Source organism: Chiloscyllium plagiosum, chromosome 49 (assembly GCF_004010195.1).
Source record: "Chiloscyllium plagiosum isolate BGI_BamShark_2017 chromosome 49, ASM401019v2, whole genome shotgun sequence".
Classification (NCBI taxonomy): domain Eukaryota; kingdom Metazoa; phylum Chordata; class Chondrichthyes; order Orectolobiformes; family Hemiscylliidae; genus Chiloscyllium; species Chiloscyllium plagiosum.
The window spans coordinates 9,699,306-9,716,981 of NC_057758.1; the positions used below are offsets into that span (position 1 = coordinate 9,699,306).

Below are 17,676 nucleotides of genomic sequence, written 5' to 3' on the forward strand. Positions count from 1 at the left end.
GAACCTGCACTCCAAGGTCTCTTTGTTCAGCAACACTCCCTAGGACCTTACCATTAAGTGTATTAGTCCAGCTAAGATTTGCTTTCCCAAAATGCAGCACCTCGCATTTATCTAAATTAAACTCCATCTGCCACTTCTCAGCTCATTGGCCCATCTGGTCCAGATCCTGTTGTAATCTAAGTTAACCCTCTTCGCTGTCCACTACCCCTCCAATTTTGCTGTCATCTGCAAACTTACTAACTGTACCTCTTATGCTTGCATCCAAATCATTTATGTAAATGACAAAAAGCAGAGGACCCAGCACCGATCCTTGTGGCACTCCATTGGTAAATAACCAGAATTGTACATAGATTACACAAAGTGCACAACCTTGCTGCAAATAAGAAAATCAACAGGGTTTAAACCCTGCCTCCAAAATCTGAATTCAAGACCCCAGTATCAAAAAGTTTTTCAATGACCTTAGATTTTCTCAACTTTTATTGGCATGACCCATGTTGCTCAGGGGCTACAGCAATTCCACCCCAGAAGTTAAAAGGCCCTTCAAAAATGTGTTGAATATTTCTTGGATTTATCATTAATCCTAAATGCTGCTTCATAGAATTAAACTGCAAATCACACATATCCTTCAACAAAGAAAGTCTGCCATCCTCACCTGGTCTGGCCTACATCTAACTCCAGAGCCACAGCAATGGTTGACTCTCAACTGCCCTCTGAAATGGCCAAGCAAGCCTCTCAGTTGTGTCAATTGCTACAAAGTCTCAAAAAATAAGTAAATCTGATGGACCACTTGACATTGACGAAGGCTCTGGAAAAGACAGTGGCTGAAACAGCCTTATTGATGCTGCAAAGTCCTCCTTACCAACATCAAGGAGCTTGTGCCAAAATTGGGAGAGCTGTCTCACATACTAATCAAAACAGCAGCCTGATGTAGTCTTCCTTCTGAAATCATACCTTCAAGACAATGTCCCAGGCACCACCATCCCTACCCCTAGATATGTCCTGTCCTTCCAGCAGGGCAGACTCAGCAGCGGTGGTAGCAAATTGATCTACAATCAGGAGGGAGTCTTCAACATTTAATCAGGACCCTATGAGGTCTCGTGGTTTCAGGTTTACATAGACAAGGGAACCTCCTGCAGATTACCACAAACCAACCTCCCTCAGCTAATGAGTAGATACTCCTCCATGTTGAACCCCTCTTGGAGGAAGTACTGAGGATAGCAAGGGAGCAAAACTGTATTCTGGGTGGTGGATTTCAGTGTCCACCACCAATAGTAGCTCGGCTGATGGAGCTCATTAGATCCTACAATATCCACTGGAGTAGGTCTGGGTGGGTGCAGAGGGAACCAACAAGAGAGAAAAAAATGTACTTGAATGAATGAATTAAGGAATAAATGAATTTGCTTTATTGTTACATGTACTTGATTGAGTACAGTGAAATGTTTACAAGTCACTACATACACTGCCATTTTAGCGACAAAGGTACCTAGGTGCAGATTCTTCAGTACAAATTCTGAAAAGGTAAACAAAGAAATATAAAAAAAAGTCCAGCATTACATTGTAAAATCACGGTGAAATTAGAATAAAGAAAGCTGCTATTAAAATTTCAGTGAAATGAATAAATTTTGAATATAAGGCTATTCTTGGTGGTGGTGACCAAGGAATTGTCATTGATTTGTTGGAGGAAGCCATTCAGTTCATTAATCTCAATGATGGAAGAATATTTGCCATCTTTACCTGTTCTCAGCCTACATGTGACTCCACACCCACAGCAATGCAGCTGACTTGGAACTGTCCTGATTTGACCCAAAACCAACTATTCAGTTCAAAGACAATGAGGGACTGAAAACAAATGCTGGCCTTCCGAGTGACTGGGGATGTAGGGATGTGCTGCCAGAGGAAGTGATGGAGCCTGGTACAGTTACACCATTTAAAAGGGATCTGGTTGGATACATCAATAGGAAGAGCTGAGAGGGATTTGGACAAAATGCTGGCACATGGGATTAGAATAATTTAGGATATCTGGTCATCTTGCACGAGTTGGATTGAAGGCTCTGTTTCTGTGCTGTACATCTCTGACTATAAATAAACAAAATTTAGAAATACAGAATTTTAGAGTTTCATGGCTCTGGAATCTAATGTGATCCCCCTCCACCCCCAACTTTTGGGACCCTGGACTAGCATGATACTGAAGAAAGTCTGCATGGATCACAGACCAATGCCAAAGCTGCCATAAGGAGACCCAGACCAATGCTGACAAAAGCCACTGCCAAAAAGAAGTCCCAGGCCAGTCTTTGGAATAGAGGGCCAGGACCCACTCATCTTCAAAGCAGCTGCTGAAGTAGCCTCGTTGAAGAACCCACCAGGACATTGCCTGAGGAATGACCAGATCCACATGACATTCTCTACTGCGGCAGCCTCACAAAGCTTCCTTCTTTTAGTGCACTTAATCTGACGTTGCTGCTCAGGATGTTGCTCTCATAAGACCCGAGTTAATGTTCACCATATTCACAGGAGTCCACAGCATGTACTTGATCTCGTCCTTATCAAACTGCCGGCTGCAGATACATCTGTCTGTGACAGTATTGGTAAGAGTGATTACCACAGAGTCCTATGGAGACGAAATCCGGTTTTCACATTGTGAATAATCTCCATAGTGTTGTGGGACACAAGTACCGTGCTAATTGGAACAGACTTTAAAAGATCTAGCAATTCTAGACTGGGCATCCATGAGGCACTGTGACATATCAACGGCAGCAGAATTGTACTCTAGCATATTTTGCAACCCTCACTGCCCAGTATATCCCCCACTTGACCATTACTATCAAGCCAGAGATTAACCCTGATTCAATGGAGACAGTAGGAGGGTATGCCAGGAGCAGCATTAGGCATACCTGAAAATGAGATGTCTACCTGAAATGGGCTACCAAACAAGATTACTTGCATGTCAAACAGCATAAGCAGCAAGTGATAAACTGAGATAAGTGATCCCATAACCAACAGATCAGATCGAAGCTTTGCACTGTTGCCACATCCAGTTGAAAGTAGTGGTGGACAATTAAATCGCTCACTGGAAGAGCATGATAAAAGAGCCCAGCACATTAGTACTAAAGGCAAGGCTGAAGCATTCACAACAATCTTCAGCCAGAAGTGACAAGTGGATGGTCCAACTCAGCTGCCTCTGGTGGGCCCGAACATCAGAAATGTCCGTTTTCAGCCACTAAAGAAACGATTGCAGGGACTGGATACTGCAGAAGCTATGGTCTGGCAATTGTACAGCAGACTTGTGCTATAGAACTTGTTGCATCCCTAGACTTGTTTACAAGGACAGTTACAATATTGGCACCTACTCAACAATGTGACCTAGGACCATTTGTCTTCAAGCGCTTCATCAATGATCTTCCCTCCATCAGAAGGTCAGAATTGAGGTTGTTCACCAATGATTGTGGAATGTTCAGCACCATTTGCATTTCACGTGCTGAAGCAGTCAATTTCCAAATGCGACAAGACCTAGACAATATCCAAGGTTGGTCTGAAAAATGGCATGTAGCAGTCACACCACACAAATGTCAGACAATTATCATCTCCCATAAAGGACAATCTACCTACCTTCTCCTGATTTTCAATAGCATTGCCATCAATAAATCCACTATTACCAGCATCCTCGGATTTACCATTGACCAGGAATTCAACTCAATGGCCCATGTAAACACTGGTTACAAGAGTCGGTCAAAGGCTACTGTGTTGTGGACCAGGTCAGACCCATTAAAATATTTTAAGAAGGTAACCTAGACCCTAACTTTGCTTATTTTAAAGACCAGTGTGAAGTGGATATTCCAGGTGTGATGCAGCTGGTCAAACCACTCGGCTTTAAGCAAAACAGAATTAGTTTAAACAATACATTGATTAGGGATAGTCACCATGGCTTTGTGAGTGCGAAATCATTTCTCACTAACTTGAATGAGTTTTTTGAAGAAGTAACAAAGAAGATTGATGAGGGCAGAATGGTGGACGTGTTCTATATGGGCTTCAGTAAGGTGTTTGATAAGGCTCCTCATGATAGATGAGCTAGCAAGGATAGATCGCATGGAATACAGGGAGAACTAGGCATCTGGATACAGAACTGGCTCGAAGGTAGAAGAGAGAATGTGGAGGTCTGTGACCAGTGGTGTGCCACAAGAATCAGCGCTGGGACCATTGCTTTTTGTCATTTATATACAGTGTAAGTGATTGGTTGGTTGTGGACAAGAAGGTATAGTTAGTAAGTTTGCAGAAGACACCAAAATTGTAGGTGTAGTAGACAGCAAAGAAGGTTACCTCAGAGTACAATGGGATCATGATCAGATAGGTCAATGGACCGAGGAGTGGCAGATAGAGTTTAATAGAGATAAATGTGAGGTGCTGCATTTTGGAAAGGCAAATCAGGGCAGGACTTAATGATGAGGTCATGGGGAGTGTTGCAGAACAAAGAAACCGTTTGAGTGCAGGTTCATAGTTCTTTGAAAATGGAGTCGCAGGTAGATAGGATAGTGAAGAAGGCGTTTGGTATGCTTTCCTTTATTGGATAGAGCATTGTGTATAAGGGTTGGGAGGTCATGTTCAAGGGCATTGGTTAGGCCACTTTTTAAATACTGTGTGCAATTCTGGTCTCCATCCTATCTGAAGGATATTGTGAAACTTGAAAGGGTTCAGAAAAGATTTACAAGAATGTTGCCAGAGTTGGAGGGTTTGAGTTATAGGGAGAGGCTGAACAGGCTGGGGCTGTTTTCCCTGCAGTGTTGGAGCCTGAGGGGTGATCTTATAGAGATATGTAAAATCATAAGGGGAATCCATAGGATAAAGAGACAAGGTTCTGGGGTGGGGAAGTCCAGAAGTAGAGAGCTTAGGTTTTGGTTGCGAGGGTAAAAACGTACAAGCGACATAAGAAGCAATTTTTTCACATACAGGGTGGTGCGTGTATGTAATGAGCTGCCAGAAGAAATGGTTGAGGCTGGTACAATTACAACATTTAATTGGCATCTGGATGGGTGTATGAATAGGAAGTTTTCTATGGAGATGGGTCAAATACTGACAAATAGGACTAGATTAGTTTAGGATATCAGGTCGGCATAGATGAGTTGGATCGAAGGGTATGGCTACAGTTGAAACAGGAACAAAAGAAAACAGAATTTAGAATAAATTAACTATTTGAAAACTCAACCAACTCAATACTGCATCTTAACTAAGGAGCTGTTCCAACTCCCACAACATCCCATAAACACACCCCTTGGCAAAAGGTAAATTCAAACACAGGTTCTTACAGGCAGGAGAGATTTCAGACCTTGTTCACCCTAATCCAACACTGGCACCTCCACGTCAACACTTTAAAAATTTACAAGAATTTGATTCCTTCGCCTTTTGAAGAATTGAGATTCAATGACAAGTGCCTTTGCGAGAAAATAGAAATTCTCCTTATCTATGTCTTAAATGGGCAATCATTCATCTTTAAAAGTGCCCAGATTCCAAGTTTGCCTACAATAGGAACCAAGCTTCCTGAAGGCAAACTGACAAGATACCTTAACACCTTTCTAGGTTTCAATTCTGTCACTTTATTCTCCATCCTGATAAAAGGGGAGCCAAAATACCTGCCCAGTCCAAATATTAGATGAGTGAAACAGCTGTAAACAGCCTCCAATGTATTTACATTCTTCATTCCATAAGTAGACCACTACTGTACAAAGTACACAAGTTCCCTGTATAACTGAAAAATAGGTTTCCGGCATGTACGCTCCATTTCTGATTTATTGCAAGGGGAATGCATTTATTTATTCTGATTTCCCTCTCACCTCAGAGCTCAGCAAACTGCTACCATTTAGATGCTTGGTTTTCTTATCTGCTAAAATTTCATACATTCTCACGTCATGCTGTGTTTGCCAGAACATAGGCTAAGCGAGTGGGAAATCAGTATCTGCTTGTAACGTCCCTTTATCATCAGCAAATTCAGCAATCATATGTTCAGTTCCTTCATCCTAGTGATTTATACAATTTGCAAAGCACTAATCCCAATGGCAGAGCATGTGTTACATATTGCAACAGAGCATGTGCACCATTTGTATTGACTCTGTTACCTGTTCGTTTGCCAATTTTCTATCTGTCCCAATGTACTGTCCACAGACCATATCATGTAACATTGAATGTTTGATTTAAGTATTGTAATGCTGCAGTCAGGTCTTTATAATAGTGTTCAGATTCTGCATATTTAATATATTTATGCTGTCAATTCAGATACATTATGAAAACCGCATGCATTCACAAACTGCCTTGTTGGTTGTTTTTGTCACCTCTGGCCTGAATTGCCTGTCACCTAACAAACTCTTTACCTTGCTGCAATGTTGATATCGATTCCCATTATTGCTATCTTCCATTCTTGCTTCATTCTATGTGATTTATCAGCTCTTTAAAAGCTGATTCTTGGACGGTGCAGCTTTGTTTGAAGTTGTGCAAACCTGTACATACCTGGCAGGATCCTGATACAGTATGAAACCCTGTAGACACCTGGCAGGAGTCTGACACTGAAATTCTCTTCGCACACGACAGGATTGAGAGGCACTGTCAAACAGTGTGCAAAGCCAGCAAGATCCTGATACCCTGGGAAACCCTGTACACACTTGGCTGAATCTTAACCCACTGTGAACCACTATCTGCACCCAGCAGGACCCTGACCACTGTGAAACCCGGCAAATGAAGTTTAATATAGTTAAGTGTGAAGTCTTGCATTTTGGAAAGTCAAATCAAAGCAGGAGTTTTATGGTGAATGGTAGGGCTTTAAGGAGTGTCATGGAACAGAGGGACCTTGGAGTTCAGATGCACTGGGTCTCTGAAAGAGGAGTCACAGGTAGAGAGCTGTGAAGGAGGTCTTTAGCACACTGGCCTTCATCAATCAAGACATTGAGTTTAAAAGTTGGGAAGTTATGTTGCAGTTGTACAGGATGTTGGTGAGGCCGCACTTGGAATATTGTGTTCAGCTTTGGTCACCTTGCCATAGGAAGGATGTTATTAAACTGGAATGAGTGCAGAAGACATTTACAAGGATGTTGCCAGGACTCAAGGGTTTGAATTGTCGGGAGAGGTTGGATAAGCTAGAACGTTTTTCTTTCGAGTATAGGAGCATGAGGGGAGATCTTACAGAAGTGCATAAGATCATGAGAGGCATGAATAGGGTGAATGCACTCTGTCTTTTTCCCAAGAACGAGAACGAGAGTACATCAATTTAAGGTTAGCGAGGAAAGAATAAAAGGGAACCTTAGGGGCAATGTTTTTACAGAGTGGTACGCACTTAAAATGAGCTGCCGGCAGATGTAGTTGAGGCGTGTGCATTAACAGCATTTAAAAAGTATTTGGAGAAGTACATGGATAGGAAAGGATTATAAGGGTATGGGTCAAGTACAGGGAAATGGGGTTAGTGTGGATGGACATTTTAGTCAGCATGGACCAGTTTGGGCCAAAGGGCCTTCTCCGTGCGGTAGGACTATGACTTTGTGACCCGTTGTGGACACCTGGCAAGATAATTTTGTTCATTTTGAGTCCATTTACTGAATATTATTATTAATGCTTTGCTATCTGTCAATATGAATACACATAGAGTACCTCAAACTCCCTCATTCTTCCCTTTTCTTCTCTTATCCTTTTTATTTCCTTTTGACAACTGATTGAGATTCGGGTAATAGCCCTGATAATAGTCCAGTAACTTGAAACAGCAGCAATTTAACAATTCTTTCTACACTGTTCTCAAACCTACAGTGTGTTCTGTGTTACAGATGAATTGGCCTCGTTCTGAATCAGCATTAATTTAACGTTTGACTGTTTGTAGTCTGTTCAATCCAAGTATAAACTATCCCCCAGATGAACCATCTTGCACCACCATGTATAGACCAAGGTGTGGGCATGCTTTTCATTACTTACTTACCAGGAAGATGACTATATTACAATTGCTGGCAGTGGAAATGTGGGTTCTGTAATTATTCTGGAACTGAAGGACTATGGAGATCTTTTCAGACTGCAGGACTGGAGTAAGTTACAGAGATAGGGAGCTTAGATTATTTACAGTGTGGAAACAGGCCCTTCGGGCCAACAAGTCCATACCGACCCTCCGAAGCGCAACCCACCCAGACCCATTCCCCTACATTAACCCCTTCTCCTAGCACTGCGGGCAATTTAGCATGGCCAATTCACCTAACCTGCACGTTTTTTGGACTGTGGGAGGAAACCGGAGCACCCGGAGGAAACCCACGCAGACACGGGGAGAATGTGCAAACTCCACACAGTCAGTCGCCTGAGGCGGGAATTGAACCCAGGTCTCTGGCGCTGTGAGGCAGCAGTGCTAACCACTGTGCCACCGTGCCGCCCACGGCTGTCCCCTGGCTAGAGGTTATTTTTGAAAAATATGTACAATTTTTGAACTGAGATGTTGTCAAATCAAGAGGTAGCATTGAACAGTAAGTGCAAGTGAAATGAGTGAACATGTGAATTAAGATGTGTGGTTACTGATTGCCGTTTCCTACACATTTAAAGAAGGTGCATGTTGAGATGTGGACCAGGAGAGGATTCAAGGCTCAAGATAACAAAAAGACTCTGATGGATTCATCAGCAGATAGCAGCAGTTCATCCCTGTAATACAAACATGAAGGTTAACAGCGAAGGAAATTACGTGGGTCTGAAATTTCCGGGAATAGTGGAAATGGTACTTGGAATGCAACCTACACATGCTGTCATTTTATTACTTTTCTATGACACAGATATCTGTGTGAGCTTCCAAAGTCTCATTGAACTAGCAGTGGAAATTCTATCCACCCACAGGCTGTTTCTCTTCCAAACATATTATCGTATAGCCTACCCAAAGTCTGTCTCAATTATATGTGTAAGGAGACACTCAAATGCTCCAAACTAAAATATTATTCCAGAAAGGAAAAAAAGATTGAGAGAGAGAAGTAAAAACACCCATGTATAAGCATAGAATTTAAGGCTATATAAGGAGAAAAACTAAGACATACGACATTGCAAAGGGGAGTGGCACATTAGAAATTTGGGAACTTCCCAAAAACAAATAAAAAAGAGCAAAGGTAAATTATGGAAGAAAACTAAGTGCAAAATGTAAAACTGAATAGCAAAAGCTTCTTTAAGTATTTAAACAGAAGACAATAGCTTAAATGAGGAGGAAAAGTGAAGTCTGCAGAAAGTAGGAAATCGTGGACCAGTTAGTTCAATATGTGTCCATCAGAATCAACAGGCTTTCTAAAGGGTAAATCATAATTGACTGATTTTGCGAGAGTTCCTCTAATAAGTTTGCGTCACAGCTGGTTAGGTTGTTTAAAAAGGTGTTCAGCACGCATGCCTTTATTGCTTAGTCTTTTGAGTAAAGGAGTTGGGAAAAAGTGAGGACTGCAGATGCTGGAGATTAGAGTTGAAAAGTATGGCACTGGAAAAGCACAGCAGGTCAGACAGCATCCTTGGAGCAGGAGAATTGACATTTCAGGCATCAGCCCTTCTTCAGGAATGTGGGTGTTTTGGGAGGTGGAAGGGAGGTGCGAGATAAATAGAAGGGTGAGTAGGGGTGAGGTAGCTGGGAAGGTGATAGGTACATGCAGGTTGGGAGGGATGAAGGTGATAGGCCAGAGGGGAGGGAGGAGCAGATAGATGGGAAGGAAGATGGACAGGTAGGACAGTTCAAGAGGGCAGTGTGGAGTTGGAAATATTATTAAGCTCGAGAGAATTCCGAAGGGATGAACCAGGATGTTGCCAGGTATGGTAGGTTTGACTTATAAAGAGAGGCTGAATGGCCTCGGACTTTTTTCACTGGAGTGTAAGAGGTTGAGAAGTGACCTTATGGAAGTGTATGAAATCATGAAAGGTGTATATAGGCTTTTACCTAGATAGGGACTGGAAGATGAAGGGGCATGTTTTTAAGATTAGAGGAGGGAATTTTTTTTACAGAGGGTGGTTTGAGTGTGGAATGTACTTCCATCAGAAGTGGTGGATGTGAACACAGTTGCAATGTTTCATAGACACTTAGCAAAGCACATGAATCCAAAACGTTTGGAAGGATATGGACCAGGAGCAGGCGGGTGGGACTAGTTTAGTTTGGCAGTGACTGGTTGGACCGAAGGGTCTGTTTCCATTCTGTATGACTCTAATAACAAGCAAAGTGAATAATTGAGATTCTGTAGATCTAGTATTTGGACTTCAAGAAGGCATTTGATAAGGTGCCCCACAAAAGGTTTAAACACAAGGTGAAATCACATGGGGTTTGAGCTAATTTATTAGCTTGGAAACAAGATTGGCTAATCAACAGCAAGCAGAAAGTCTAGATAAATGGGGCTTTTTTCTGGTTAGCAAGACTTAACTCGTGGTGTACCACAAGATTTGGTCAACGGGCCCTAACTATTTACAAACTATCTTGACAACTTAGATGCAGGGATAAAAAGTAAGAAGGCTATATTTGTAGGCCACACTAAAATAGATGGGAAACTTAGAATGAAGAAAGAAGATTTTTATGAATGGATATGGATAAATTAAGTGAATGGACCAAACTTTGGCAGGTGAAGCTGAACATGGATAAGTGTGAGGTTATCCATTTTGATCAGGAGAATAGAAAGACAGATTATTATCTAAATTGAGAGAAACTTAAGGAAAACTCAGTTTTTTTTCTCTGTGGAGAAGCGAAGGTTGAAGGGAGACTTGATGGAAATATATTAAACCATGTGAGACATAGATAGTCTTGACGGTCAGAATCTTTTTCCCAGAGTTGAAATGACTATAAGTAGGGGTATGCATTTAACGTGAGGGGGGAAAGTTCAAAGGAGATGAGCGGGGCAAGATTCTTACACAGATATGTAGGTGTATGGAATGCACTGCCCGGGGTGGGGGTGGAGGCAGATACAATAGGGGCCTTTAAGAGACTTTTAGTTAAGCATATGAATCTTGAAGGGAATGGAGGGATGTGGACCAAGGACAGGCAGATGGGATTATGTATCATTTTCAGCACAACATTGTGCACTGAAAGGCCCATTCCTGTGCTGTAATGTTCTATGTTCTAGTGCTTATGTAGCCCCATTCCAAGTTACTGAGGGAAGTGACAGAGGAAATAGCTAGGGCGTTAACAAATACCTTTGCAGCACGGGTGAGGTACTGGAGGACTGGAGAATTATTAATGTCCCCTTGTTTAAGAAGAGGAGCAGGGATAATCTAGGTATTTATAGACTGGTGAGCATGATATCAGTGGTAGGGAAGTTGCTGGAGAAGATACTAAAGGATAGCATCTATTCCCATTTGGAAGAAAATGAACTTATCAGTGATAGGCAACATGGTTTTCTGCAGGGAAGGTCATGTCTTAACCACATAATAGAATTCTTTGAGGAAGTGACAACGTTGATTGATGAGGGAAGGGTTGTAGATGTCATGTACATGGACTTCAGAATGCATTTGATAAGGTTCCCCATGGTAGGCTGATGCAGAAAGCAAAGTCGCATGGGGTCCAGGGTGTACTAGCTAGAGTGATAAAGAATTTGCTGGGCAACAGGAGAAAAAGAGCAGTAGTGGAAGGGTGTTTCTCAAAATGGAGAACTGTGACCAGTGTTGTTCCACAGGGATCCATGTTGGGAACATTGTTAAAAATCACACAACACCAGGTGATAGTCCAACAGGTTTAATTGGAAGGACACTAGCTTTCGGAGCGACGCTCCTTCATCAGGTGGTTGTGGGGGACACAATTGTAAGACACAGAATTTACAGCAAAATTTCTTTAAATTCTGTCTTACAATTGTGTCCTCCACAACCACCTGATGAAGGAGCGGCGCTCCGAAAGCTAGTGTCCTTCCAATTAAACCTGTTGGACTTTCACCTGGTGTTGTGTGATTTTTAACTTTGCACACCCCAGTCCAACACCAGCATCTCCAAATCATGGGAACATTGTTGTTTGTGATATACATAAATGATCTAGAGGAAGGTATAGGTGGTCTGATGACACCTAAGATTTGCAGATGACACCTAAGATTGATGGAGAAGCAGATATTGAAGGAGACTGTCGAAGAATATGGATAGATTGGAGATTTGAACGAAGAAATGGCAGATGAAGTTCAGTCCAAGCAAATGCGAAGTGATGCGTTTTGGAAGATTCAATTCAAGAGCAAATTATACAGTAAATGGAAAAGTCTTGGGGAAAATTCATGTACAGAGCGATCTGGGTGTTCAGGTCCATTATTCCCTGAAGGTGGCAACACAGGTCAATAGAGTGGTCAAGAAGGCATATGGCATGCTTTCCTTCATTGGACAGGGTATTGAGTGAAAGATATGGCAGGTTACGTGACAGTTGTATAAGACTTTGGTTCATCCACATTTGGAATACTGCGTACAGTTCTGGTCGGTACATTACCAAAAGGATGTGGATGCTTTGGAGTGGGTGCAAAAGAGGTTCACCAGGATGTTGCCTAGTACGGAGGGTGCTAGCTCTAAAGAAAGGTTTATTTTCATTAGGATTAGGATTATTTTCATTAGAAAGGTGGAGGTTGAGGGGGAACCTGATTAAGGTCTACAAAATCATAAGAGGTATACACAGGGTGGATAGCCAGAAGCTTTTTCTCGGAGTGTCGGACTCGATTACTAGGGTCACGGGTTCAAGGTGAGAGTGGGAAATGTTCGAGAGATATGCATGGCAAGTTCTTTACACAGAGGCTGGTGGGTGCCTCGAACACGTTGCCAGTGGAGGTGGTAGAGGCAGAGGCAGGCACAATAGAGTCATTTAAGATGCATGAATTGGCAGGAAGCAGAGGGATACAGATCCTTAGAAATAGGTGACAGGTTTAGAAAGAGGTTCTGAATCGGCGCAGGCTTGGAGCGCTGAAGGGCCTGTTGCTGTGCTGTAATTTTTCTTTGTTCTTCTGGGTGTCATCATGCATGAATCATAAGAAACTTGTATGTGGATACAGCAGATAATGAGAGGCGCAAATGGAATAGACAGGATAGATAGATATAAGCTTTTTCCTTAGGTGAGGGATTCAATAATAAGAGGTGAGAGGTGAAAAGTTTAAGGGGGATATACGTGGCAAGTACTTTATACAGAGGGCGGTAGGTGCCTGGAATGCATTGCCAGCAGAGGTAGTATTCATTTAAGGTGCGTCTGGACAGATGCATGAGTAGGTGGGGATACAGATGCTTAGGAATTGGGCAATATGTTTAGACAGTGGATTTAGGTCAGCTCAGGCTTGGAGGGATGAAGCACCTGCTCCTGGGCTGTAAATTTTCTTTGTTCTCTTTGTTCTTTGGAATTTTGGCATGTATTGCTAAAGGAATAAAATGTAAAAGTAAGAAAGCATTGCTGCAACTGTTTGAGGCATTAGTGAGACCTCATCTGGAGTAGTGCATACAACTTTGGTCACCTTACTTTATGGATTTATTTTACTTGGAGCACTCCAGAGAAGGTTCACGAGATGGATTTCAGATAGGTGAGGTTTGTCTTATGAAGGCAGATTGAGCAGTACAAGTATATTATCCGGAATTAGAAAAATGAGAGGAGATCTAATTGACGTGATACTGAAGGGGATTGTCAAAATACATCGAGAGGATGCTTCCTTGTGGGGCAATCTAATGAGAGGTCATAGTTTTAGGATACATATAGCGCAATTAAAATCACGATGAGCAGTCAACATAATCGAAGACCCTTCCAACCCAGTATTGCTCTTCCATCCTCTTCCATCAGGCAGGAGATACAAAAATTTGAAAACACATACCAATAGATTCAAGCACAGCTTCTTCCCTGCTGTTTTCAAACTTATGAACAGACCTCACAATATTCAAGTTAATCTTTCCCTGCACATTCTGTGCAGCTGTGACATTGTATTCTACAATGTTTCTCTGATGTATTTCTGTAAACTATTTGTCTGGTTAGCATGCAACACAATACTTTTCTCCGTATCTTAGTACATATGACGATAGTGAATCAAATCATCAAATCAATTACTTCTCTCGAATGATTGAAAATCAACGGAATTCACAATCCTAGAGTGAGGTGGATGCAGGGACAGTGAATAAATTAGGAGATTAAGAAAGAAAATCATATTTGTTCAAATTTCCATGATCAATAGAAATTTGAATCAAAACTTTTTTGCCATCACTGACTTTCAATTGAGATTTCAAAAACATTTACATTCCTAGACCCACTTGGGTTAAATCTGTGACTTAAATTTTGTAACATTTTATCATGTCATGAAATAGCATTGAGAACTACTTTTAATAACATTGCAACTAACATTGAGAATCACTTCCTCCCTGTTCGAATTACAGTTCTTCAACAGAAACACAAGGAGACGCTACAGATCCAAACAGAAACGCTGAGAGTGAACACGATCCAAATAAAAGAGAAAGTGAAGACTTTCCAGCTGGTTGATCGGTATGCTGAGCTAACGATCATTTCTACTGTTCGGGATCGAACCCTTGTAGAACATGAACTGCTGGCAAGAGGCCGAGACCATGAAGAGTGGAGAGAGAAACACCTCTGGAGAGAACTGGAAAAAATCCAAACTGATCAGTTGTTCCAGAGCAACTTTTCCCAGAAAAAGTTCACTTCTGGGAGAACAGTGGCAGTGAGTGGGGTCCCAGGGATTGGAAAAACAACAATGCTCCAAAAGATAGTTTATGACTGGGCCACCGGGAAAATCTACCAACACTTTCAATTTGTTTTCTATTTCAAGTTCCGAGATTTGAACACTATTAACTGTAGTATAAACCTGAAGAATCTGATACTGGAACAGTATCCTTATTTTCAGAATGTTCTGGGAAATCTTTGGAAGAACCCAGAGAATTTACTGTTTATATTTGATAGTTTGGATGAATTCAGGGAGAGGATAGATTTTTCTGACAACCTGAGGCCTCAGTCTGTATGCACAGATCCCGAATATTGGTGTGAAGTGTCTGACATTGTGTACAGTTTAATCCAACACAAGCTGCTTCCAGGGTGCTCAGTGTTGGTGACCACTCGTCCGACTGACTTAGTTTTATTGGAAAAGGCTGAAATCAGTATGTGGGCTGAAATCCTGGGATTTGCTGATGATGATCGGAAGGAATATTTCAACAAGTTTTTTGAAGATCAGACAGTGGCAGCAGCTATTTATAACCACCTGAAGGAGAACGAAATCTTGTACACCATGAGCTATAACCCTTCGTACTGCTGGATCCTCTGTCTATCACTGGGTCCCTTCCTTGCACAATGTGACAGGAAAGAACAAAAAGTTCCCAAAACCATCACCCAACTGTATTCCTACTATATTTACAACATTCTGAAACACCATGGCCGAGAGATTGAAAACCCCCGTGGTGTGTTACTGAAGCTCGGTGAGATGGCCTTCAAAGGAATCTCTGAGAAAAAGATTGTCTTTAGAAATGGAGAGTTGATCCAATACGATCTACAACCTTCTCAGTTCCTGTCTGGGTTCCTGATGGAACTTTTGGAGAGAGATGATTCAGTCCAGAGTGTGATTTACACATTCCCACACCTCACCATCCAAGAGTTTGTAGCTGCACTTGCACAATTCCTGACTCCAGATCCCACGGACATTCAGAAACTCCTCAGCATTGCTTACAGTGAGGCAGATGGCCGTTATCAGATATTTCTCCGTTTTGTTATTGGTCTGACCTCCCCACAGTCAGCTTGCCCCCTGGAGGAATTTCTGGGTCCATTTCTTCATCAGACAACCTGCCGAGTGATTGACTGGGTGAAGGAGATGGCTGAAGGACAGGTTCGAAATACAAGGAGCAACACTGGTAAAAGGGACTTTCTGAACATATTGCAGTACCTCTTTGAATCTCAGAATAAAGCATTAGTTTGGACCACAGTGAGATCCATGGAAACACTCGCATTTAGTAGATTGCAACTGACACCAGTTGACTGCTTTGTTCTGTCACATGTCATTGGACTATGTGAAACAATAAAACTTCTTGATCTCGAGAACTGTTATATTCAGCATGAAGGACTGCAGCGACTGGCCTCAGTACTGTACAAATGCAGGGAGCTGAGGTAAGTTTTTTTTTACTCTTTCGGATAAGTTGTAGAGCAATCATGTGATGTTCATTTTCCTTCTCCATGGATACATTTTACTGAAAGCAGAGGGAAACAGATTGAGCACAAATATAACCCATGTAAAACAATCAGTTTGTAACTCGGTTCATAACTGAACATGTGAAGCTGATTTTTCAGAACAATTAGAAAGTTTGCCCGAAAGGCAATGAACCATTTAAATTAAATTGTATTAAGTACAGTTGAAAAATGGACAGGAAATAGGAATATTACATGGCTGAATAACAATTAATTTAAAATATATTCCACATCTCCGATTTTAAGTAGAAACAATGGGAACATAACATTATAAAATGGTTTGATATTTATTGCAGTGTTTTTAATTGTCTTGTTGGAAGAGTGAGGGGGGTGAGGGCTAAAAAGAGAAAGCGATGGCCTAGTGATATTATTATTTGACTGTTAACCCAAAGATGCAGATAATATATGGGAGACCCAGCTTCAAATCACACCATGGCAGATGTTGGAATTTGCATTAAATAAATATCTGGAATTAAAGAGCTTAATGATGACCATAAGTCCATTGTTGATCATCAGAAAACTCCTCTACTCCACTAATGTCCTTTCGGAAAAGAGACTGCCGCCCTTACCCGCTCTGCTGTACACGTGACTTCAGACCCACAGCAATGTGGGTAACTCTTAACTCTCCTCTAGGCAATAAATGATAGTCCAGCCAGTGACACCCAAATTCTGTAAATGAATAAAGAACAATTATTGGGAAAATATGACAAGTTTCAGCTCTAAGTCTATATAATTATTGAATTTATTTACTTTTCTAAACTAAAATACATTTGGGAGTTTTAAGTATACAGGTATAATGGCTCATGATGCATTGTCCCAGGATTTCAGACGTACACCAGCTAGCATTGGAGCCTCATGCATTGTGAGTATATACTGACCAGAATGGGGAAGTGAATCTGGCAATCACCCTTTATCCAGACCTGCATGTGAGATGCTGATCACACAGGCAACTTCTGAAAATTTCCCAATAACTGTCAAGACAGCTGTACCCGAAATACATGTATAACCATTCTAATGGGACCAGAATAACATTGTCCTGATGCAGTTTTGAACTTGCGGAACTGGGCACATTTAAAACACATACTGGGAAAATGAACAACCTTGTAAGATAAAATCCTCAATAATAATCTTGAAGCAACAGTTTGCTCCATTTCTCAAAGTAACACAAGCCTCAGTCATTTTAAAGGTCAAATACTTTTTATAATTAAATTCAGAGATGCTCACGTGACCCAATAAATCTACTATTTAAGGAGCAACAGATATTGTTACATTGTTGCCGATGTGAAAACTGAGTCACAATTAAGTAGAATGAATGGCTTTGAGGTATGTAGGGAAGAGGTGTTGGAAATTCTGGAAAGGGTGAAAATAGATAAGTCCCCTGGGCCTGATGGCATTTATCCTAGGATTCTCTGGGAAGCAAGGGAGGAGATTGCAGAGCCATTGGCCTTGATTTTTATGCCCTCTTTGTCTACAGGAGTAGCCCCAGAAGACTGGAGGATAGCAAATGTGGCTCCCTTGTTCAAAAAGGGGAGTAGGGATAACCCCAGTAACTATAGGCC

The 17,676-nt window shown here is 41.6% G+C and overlaps 1 protein-coding gene across 1 annotated transcript in view; it reads left to right on the plus strand.

Annotated features, from left to right (window-relative positions):
- The window catches only part of LOC122544462 (NACHT, LRR and PYD domains-containing protein 3-like), a 74,471-nt gene that overhangs the window by 48,955 nt on the left and 7,840 nt on the right, over positions 1-17,676 (plus strand). The window contains exon 6 of the mRNA XM_043683699.1: positions 14,311-16,039. Coding sequence (XP_043539634.1) covers positions 14,311-16,039 — 1,729 coding nt within the window. The remainder of the gene's footprint in view (positions 1-14,310; positions 16,040-17,676) is intronic.